This window comes from Coffea arabica, chromosome 10c (genome assembly GCF_036785885.1).
Source record: "Coffea arabica cultivar ET-39 chromosome 10c, Coffea Arabica ET-39 HiFi, whole genome shotgun sequence".
Classification (NCBI taxonomy): domain Eukaryota; kingdom Viridiplantae; phylum Streptophyta; class Magnoliopsida; order Gentianales; family Rubiaceae; genus Coffea; species Coffea arabica.
The window spans coordinates 18081775-18091018 of NC_092329.1; the positions used below are offsets into that span (position 1 = coordinate 18081775).

The 9244-nt window shown below is 37.3% G+C and overlaps 1 protein-coding gene across 1 annotated transcript; it reads right to left on the reverse strand.

Annotated features, from left to right (window-relative positions):
• Positions 1-3735: 3735 nt before the first annotated feature.
• Positions 3736-4382, reverse strand: LOC113713988 (uncharacterized). The gene is made up of 2 exons (XM_027237785.1): positions 4114-4382; positions 3736-4000 (listed from the first exon to the last, which is right to left on the reverse strand). Exons 1-2 carry the CDS (start codon positions 4380-4382, stop codon positions 3736-3738), a joined length of 534 nt encoding a protein of 177 aa, XP_027093586.1.
• Positions 4383-9244: the final 4862 nt, after the last annotated feature.

A 9244-nucleotide genomic window follows, 5' to 3' on the forward strand; every position in this document is an offset into this window, starting at 1 on the left:
GTTTGTGTTTGTGATATGAAATGTGAATTAGAGTGAATGGTTTTGTGGTTTTAGCCGTGAGATAGAAAGGATGGTTTGGTGGTGCCGTTGTTTAAGGAATAGAGGTTTCGTGTAAGAATCGATTTCGTATAACAATTGGTTGCGTATCGAATTGGTAATAGCAAATGTGATTTGATTTGCGGTCAGACGTCTTGTTTGGTTTGCATGGAAAGGTAAGGTAAGGGTATTTTAGTCTTTTCACTTTGCTCCCCAATCTCAACTTAATTTCTCAATTCTGACTTAATTCTAAAAATTATCCTCAAGTGTGATTTGAACGCCTAATTATACCCTAATATACCTAAACCATTTTTATCGAATAATTATCGATTAAACTTGAATATTAAGGTTCCTAGAAATTCTTATATTATTTAGCGATTACATTAGTTATAAGTATTTCCAATTATTATTTCTCAAGAATTAGAGTTATTCTAACTCGAAATTTGTCGATTTAGTAATATAAAGTCAAGTGAAATAATAATTTAATCCAAGGGTGTCAATTTGCACATAAAAATTATTTTTACTCACTTATTTGAAAACAAAGAAAGATAAGGATATATTTATCGAATTTTCACACATTAAGTATGTTTAGCATATTAGAATAATATTTATCTAAAATTCATTGGTTTTTTTATCTGAACACGGAAATTCTTATTAACATTTAACATTAGCAACTAATTAGAATTAATCATAGGAACTTAAATAATTTATTTAAAGATAGTAAGTCTATCGATTCAATTATCATTAATTTAGCATAAAGGAATTAAGTATTCTATCATTTTATGTTAAGACGACAAATTAAGCTAACCCTAAGGATATTAATTGAGTCAAATAAAACCAAGAAATTTCATAATTTAGGAAAATTATATTATTTTTTTTGTAAACCTATTATTACGTACTTAATTGCGAACAATTAAAAGTAGTACTAAAAATTATCCAAGAATAAAAGAAATGCAAATGAAATATGCACTAGTTTATATATGCATTTTTCAGGGTTCTCACATCCTCCCCTCCTTACAAGAATTTTGTCCTCAAAATTCACACTTTCTAAGGAAATAAATCAGGGTACTTTTTCTGCATTTTTTCTTCTAATTCCTAAGTTGCTTCCTCAAGTCCATGATTTCTCCATAAAATCTTCACCAGAGGAATTTTCTTATTTCTCAGTTCCTTTACTTCTCTTTCCAAAATCTTGACTGGTCCTTCTTTATACGTTAACGTCTCATCCACTTCAATTCCTTCCAGGAGCAGCACATGACTTGGGTCGGAATAATATTTCTTAAGCATGGAAACGTGAAATACATCGTGAACCTTAGCCAATCTTGCGGGTAACTTCAGCTGATATGCTACATTCCCAACTCGCCTCAGAATTTCGAAAGGTCCGATATACCTTGGCTTTAGCTTCTTACCTTTCTTAGGTACTACTCCGCCCTTCAAGGGTTTAATTCTTAGGAAGACCTTGTCCCCTACTTCGAATTCCAAATCTTTCCTCCTTGTGTCGGCGTAGCTCTTTTGTCTACTCTGAGCGGTTTGAAGCCTTTCTCTAATTAGTTTCACTTTCTCCTGGGCTTCTTCTATCCAAGGTATCGCTGTTGGATCTAAAATCTTCTTCTCTCCTATTTCATCCCAATGAATCGGAGATCGACACCTTCTCCCATACAAAGCTTCATAAGGTGCCATTTGAATTGAGGCTTGATAACTATTGTTATACGCAAATTCTACTAAGGTCATATAATTACTCCATTTACCTCCAAAATCCAATATACACGACCTCAGCAGATCCTCCAAAGTTTGAATTGTTCTTTCCGACTGCCCGTCGGTTTGGGGGTGGTACGCAGTACTAAATTTCAACTTGGTCCCCAAAGACTCCTGAAATTTCTGCCAAAAACGTGAGACAAACCTTGGGTCTCGGTCAGATACAATGCTTACAGGAATACCATGTAATCTTAGGATCTCTTCTGTGTACAACTTGACCAGTTTTTCCAGAGAAAAGTTCATGCTTACGGGTAGGAAATGTGCAGACTTAGTGAGTCGGTCAACTATTACCCAAATTGCATCAAATCCTTTTTGGCTTCTAGGCAGACCTGTTACAAAATCCATTGTGATATGTTCCCATTTCCATTCAGGGATTTCTAATGGTTGCAATAAACCAGAGGGCTTCTGATGCTCAGCTTTTACTTGTTGGCAGATCAAGCATCTCTGAACAAACTCTGCTACATCCTTTTTCAAACCTTCCCACCAGTACAATCGCTTCACATCATGATACATCTTGGTCACACCTGGATGTATGGTATATTTTGATCGATGTGATTCTTCCAAAATTTCTTTTCTTATCTCTTCATCTGCCGGAATCACAATTCGATCTCGGAACCTCAATACACCTTCAGACCCCAATTTAAAATCTAGGGTTTCCCCTTTTTGCATTTTCTCCAAATTCTTCTGAATCACAGGGTCCGTTTTCTGGGCCTCCTTGATACGCTCTAGTAATGGCGATTTTAACGATAAGTTCCCAAGTAAGATCTTCAGTTTTTCTAAACGAGGGTTCCAACTACTAATTTCTTCTAACATGTCCCACTCCTTAACCATTAACCCTGCTACTTGGGCCGTTCTACTTAGAGCGTCAGCTACCACATTAGCTTTTCCCGGGTGGTAGTTAATTGAACAGTTATAATCTTCCAGAAATTCTACCCATCGCCTTTGTCTCAAATTTAATTCCTTCTGGGAGAACAAATACTTAAGGCTCTTATGGTCCGTATAAACCTCAAAAGTCACGCCATACAAGTAGTGTCTCCATTTCTTTAAGGCGAAAATCACTGCTGCTAACTCTAGGTCATGAGTTGGGTAGTTTTGTTCGTGAGGCTTCAGTCTCCTGGAAGCATAGGCAATCACTTTACCGTTTTGCATTAAAACACATCCTAGACCTTCTCTAGAAGCATCGGAGTACACGGCATAACCTTCACCTCCATCAGGTAACACCAAAATAGGAGCGGATGTTAAACGCTTTTTTAATTCCTGAAAGCTTGACTCGCACTTCGGAGTCCAAGTGAACCTATTCCCTTTCTTGGTTAGCTCGGTCATGGGTCCATCAATCTTCGAAAAATCCTTGATAAATCGCCTATAATACCCTGCTAATCCCAAGAAACTTCTAACTTCAGTTGGGCTTTCTGGCTGCTTCCAATTCATGACGGTCTCAACTTTTGCCGGATCCACGGCAATTCCCTCCTTGGAAATTTTATGCCCTAGAAAAGATATTTCATCAAGCCAAAACTCACACTTGCTGAATTTGGCATACAGCTTCCGCTCCCTTAATATTTGCAAGACTATCTCCAAGTGCTTAACATGTTCCTCTCGAGTCTTAGAGTATATCAAGATATCATCAATGAAAACCACTACAAACTGATCCAGATACTTCTTAAAGACTCTCTGCATTAAATCCATGAATGCTGCTGGTGCATTAGTTAAACCAAAAGGCATGACTGCGAACTCAAAATATCCGTATCTCGAACTAAAAGCAGTCTTGGGTATATCCTCCTTCTTAATCTTTAACTGATAATACCCTTGCCTCAAATCCAGCTTAGAGAAAACTACTGACCCTTGCAGTTGGTCAAACAGACTATCGATCAACGGTAGAGGGTATTTATTCTTAATCGTAACCTCATTCAACCCTCGGTAATCAATACATAACCTCAAGCTTCCGTCCTTTTACTTAACAAATAGAACGGGTGCTCCCCACGGTGAATCACTTTCCTTCACAAAACCTTTCTCCAAGAGATCTTGCAATTGAATTTTCAACTCCTTTAGCTCGGCAGGAGCCATTCGGTACGGAGTTTTAGAAATTGGAACCGTTCCAGGCACCAAGTCAATCTTAAATTCCACTTCTCTATCCGGCGGTAAAGTCTTAAGCTCTTCCGGAAAAATATCCGGAAATTCTCGTACCACTGGTACATCCTCCAACTTCACTTGATCTCTGGGAGCATTAATCAAGAAGGCTAAGAAACCTTGAGCTCCTTTTGACAATATTTTCCTTGCCCGAACCTTGAGATCATAGCAGATGATGCTAACCTACCCTTAACATCTAACCTCAGAGTTGTTTCTCCAGGTATACAGAATTCTACCACTTTTGCTCTGCAATCAAGCTTAGCATGATACTGGCCTAGGAAATCCATTCCTATGATGACATCGTACCCTTTTATGTCCAAACTGATTAGATCCATTAGCATTTTACGCTCTCCAATCCAGAATTCACTATTCTTATAGGCGAAGCTAGCGATTATCCTCTTATCACCCATTGGTGTCCTAACTTCAAGATCGAAGGGTAACTTAACAGATCTCACATCTATTCCAGACATAAATGATGGATTTACGAATGAATGAGTTGCACCAGAGTCAATTAACACTTAAAGATTAGAACTTAACTAACTAACCGGATCGTATATTACTTAAGGTATTTCTAGTGATCTCAAAACTTATTCCTAGAGAGGATTAGGGTTTCTAGCACACCTAATATGTCTTTCAAATAACTTTTCTAACCTAGGCTCTGATACCACCTGTGGCGACCCCACTTCCCCCTGAGGCGAACCAAAGGGTTGGCGGGCCGTCTGCCCAACTCTCGCCAGGACTCACGCGAGCAATCTAACCCAAAACCTTTCGAAGAATAAACTAATCTATTACAAAACAATTTTTCCCGAATAGGATCATCCTTAAAGCCACATTAACTTCAGAGATAGCAATGATAAAATAACCAGTCGAGGCCCTTAAACGTCCTACGTGCTACTTACCAAAGTACAAAGTCGTAACAAACCGGATAGATAAAATGCATCAATCCATAATGCAACTTACAAGCCAAGTAATCGAATTAGGGTTTACACATTTTTCCAGCTTCAAGTGGCAATCCAAAAGAAAAGTACATTATCTCAAATAACACATTACAGCCCACAGAATAAGTTATAGTATTCAAATACAATCCAAAAGGAAAACATAAGTAAGCATCCAGCTTTCAGTTTCCAGAACCTGTTAAGGAAAACAATAACCGTGGGGTGAGCTAAAACTCAGTGGTGCCCCAAAACATGCAATAACATAAATCAACCAGCGAGTAATAATTTAATCAAAATTGAACAGCTAGGAAAGCGTGTAACAGCACAAGGTAGGATACAGGGGCTCTCAGGAGCCATTTTCCACGCTTGATCAGATACTATCGTAGTTGACCCTCCGTCAACTTTCACTACTTATAGTCCAAGTAGATCCACTTATTTTAATCCTAACCCGTCACCGTTCATACCTCTGCTTCGGGCCCGAACTTCGCCTACCGACGCAGTATACTCGAGATATACCCGTATAAAATTGGTCGAAGGATTCACCCAATGACGTGATTGCAATCAGATTCATGCGTCGAGAAATTCACCCAATGACGTGATTGCAATCAGATTCATGCGTCGAGGGATTCACCCAATGACTTATTGCAGTTAGATTCAAGCGTCGAGGGATTCACCCAACGACGTAACTACATTTAGATTTATGGTAGTTAGATTCACGCGTCGAGGGATTCACCCAACGACGTAACTACATTTAGGTTCATAAAAAAAATGATTCACACAAGCCACCACTCGAACGGCTAGTGCGATAAAGTACACACTGCTCACTTCGATGGATCAAAAACCATTTATTCCATTTTGACAGTTATCACATAGCGAGTTGATAAAGCACTTAACCACATAGGCATAAAACAAGCAGGGACACTCACCAAGAGTGGAGTTCAGATATCAAGTTGGAAATCGTATTCCGCGTCCTCGCAATATCCTAAAAACCAAAATTTTGAAACTATAAGTTTCTATTCAGTTTTTAAGCTTATAAACATTGAGGTATATCTAATATACTACTAGTTCACTTTCCCTTAGAAAAATTAAGAGTCCCTTAGGTTAAAACTTTGACAAAAGTAGAAGAAATGTTTCCTATAGTTTTCCTGGGAATACTTTTCTTATAAAAGGGTAACTATTATTATTTTCTTGAAATAAGTCGATAAACCTCTTAATATCAATGTTAGAAAGTTATTTTGAACATTTCTCTAAAGTTACGGCTTTTGCAAAAATTATCCCTAAAAACCATTTTTCCTAAAATAAGGTTTCTTGCCGAGCAAGTTTCCCAGGCTTTTCACCAAAATTAGTAAAACTCGTATTTTGGAACCTTTTCTATAGTGAAGTAGCCAAGAGCAATACTTAAAGAAAAGAAAAGGGATAAAATAAGACTTAGGGTTTTCAAAAGCTATAGAACTTATTTACTAAAGCTATCAAGGCTAGTTTGAACTTAAGGAAATTATCGGGTTGGAAAGTTTTAGGCAAAACACTAGATATGGAGTTTTATAATATAATACTAGCTGGAAAAATATTTTTGATAATTTGATCACAGCTACTCGAGTTCACAAGGTCGATACAACTTCCACAGCTCCGATTCCGTTTCGAAATCATAATATGGATCAAAATATGGCAAAAATCACATAGCAAATTACTAAGGCTTCGTCAATCATTAGCCCTAGATTTCAACAAATGCATTTCTGATAAAAATAAAATGAACGACCAAGGCTTCATTAATCATTAGCACTTGGTTTCAGCAAGCTCATCATAAGCAAATAAAAATAAAAGTAAGGCCTCCAAGACATTCCAGCAATTAACTTTCATCACCCTGTAGTACTTATAAAATCATTCAAATGGCCAAGGGCTTCATCAATCATTAGCCCTTGACAAAATCAATTACTTCCAACCACAATTTAATCAAGAATTTAAACCACAAGTAAGCTAAAATCTCAATCCAAAACCCAATTTCAATTTCACAAAGAAACAGGACATTCCTACCAAAACAATCTACTTCAAGGATTTACAGACAGCAGTACACATGGAGGAAAAATGCGAAATTTCTACCGGACAAAGGCCTATGATTCTATTTTCAAATGCCACTGACGGCGCCTTAAACATATTTTCCTACACCAAGATATAAACATTTTATTGAGACTGGTCAGGGACATCCGAAAATCTGAAATTTCAATTTTTCACTTGTGAAAACTCCTTTTTCTCTTTTAACACTAAAATGTTTTTATTCAAACCATCCATACACTTCTTATAGAACTTCAAAACAACATATTCCAAGCATTTCCACCCATCATGATTCAAGGAACAATTTAAAAATCAAGTTAAGGTTCTAACTCACCCTTTGGCTATCACTTAAGAATTTCCAACATGTATACCCCAACATTTTCTGGTTCCATTTTCAATTTATCAAATATTTCATTGATAACCAACTTACACAACTTACAACTTACAACTCCTCTGTATTTCAAAACCATTATATTCCAAGGAAAAAAATCCAGAAATAGTTTAAAATCCAAAAGAAAACAAACTGAAAATTCTGATCAAACCTCTCGGCTATTCCAGAATTTTTTCAGCACTTAGGTGTTTATAAATCCAATTTTTTCTCGGCTAAAACATGGTTTTAGATACCCAAATTAGTCATGAAAAAACTTATCTAGCTAATTAATATTTCCCATTCAAAATTTAACTTAAACAACAGCTGCAAATCCCCAAATTTTCCATAAATTTTGTACAGCTAGCTTCGGACAAACATGCATGCAACAGATTGCATTTCTATTTTATTTTTCTGGTTTAAACTAACTAATTAGCTGCATGCAGAGCCTAATTAACTTGTTATTAACCATCTAATCATGGTTATAAGTTTAAACAACAACATCAACAACAACAACATCAACAACAACAACAACAAAATCGAACCAAGTTAGGCTGCAATAATCCAGCTAAGCTCTCAGTAGTTTCTATACTAGCACATATCAGAAATTCTTTTCTTAAAAATCTCATCCGGATGCCTAACCCCCACATGCAAGTTCTTAGATGACTTAACCTTATTGTTATTAGTTGGTTAAACACCAAATTGAGCTCAGATTATCGCAGGAAGTCAGAAAGAAAATTACAAATTTAAGCCAGTTCCTCGGCAGAAATTTTCTTAACCAAACCAGAAATTTTCTCTGCTTTAACACATCATCCGAATGCACAATTCAACATGCATGGTCTAAATCTTCAAGTCTTCACTCAGCTAAAGGCACTTAGGTGTTCAGATGCCACTGAAAAACACAAATGGAGTTGCATTATCTCCTCAAATTCTCGGTAGCAACATTTTGACAAAACCGAATTTTTTTTTCTAATGGTTGGATTTCAACATCCGACTGCATAATCTGAACATGCAAGCTTAGATGTAGCTTGCTCAACTAATAATCATCCTACTTAGACCAGAAATTACCTCAGATAGCAGCTAATCCTTCACACGAAATATTCCAGAAATTTCTTCCCTAGCTCTCGGCCAAGTGCAATCGGTGGATCCTGGCTCCTAAGTTGCGGCTGGAATTGGTTGTGGCTGGTGGATTTGAGGTCGGTTGGTTGGAGTTGGTGGGGATGAAGGTGCAAAATGGTGAAGCTTCCTGCAAATCTCCTCCCTGGCTTCACTCCAACTCACGGCAGGACCAGAAAATTTCTGGCAGCTCACGTTCCCTCCTCCTAGCTCTCGGATGCAGCTCACCCAGCAGCCCTCTCTCTCTCGGATGCTCTCGGTCAAGGTAGAGGAAGAGGTATGGTGTGGTTGTGGAGAGAAATTGCAGTGGCTTCGGTGGAGTGTGCAGAGAAGGAAATGAGACTTAGTGATGATGGTGTCTCGGTATCAAGAGAGGAAGCGGTTTGTGGTTTACTTGTGCAGAGAAGAAAGGAAGTTACGGTTTGTGTTTGTGATATGAAATGTGAATTAGAGTGAATGGTTTTGTGGATTTAGCCGTGAGATAGAAAGGATGGTTTGGTGGTGCCGTTGTTTAAGGAATAGAGGTTTCGTGTAAGAATCGATTTCGTATAACAATTGGATGCGTATCGAATTGGTAATAGCAAATGTGATTTGATTTGCGGTCAGACGTCTTGTTTGGTTTGCATGGAAAGGTAAGGTAAGGGTATTTTAGTCTTTTCACTTTGCTCCCCAATCTCAACTTAATTTCTCAATTCCAACTTAATTCTAAAAATTATCCTCAAGTGTGATTTGAACGCCTAATTATACCCTAATATACCTAAACCATTTTTATCGAATAATTATCGATTAAACTTGAATATTAAGGTTCCTAGAAATTCTTATATTATTTAGCGATTACATTAGTTATAAGTATTTCCAATTATTA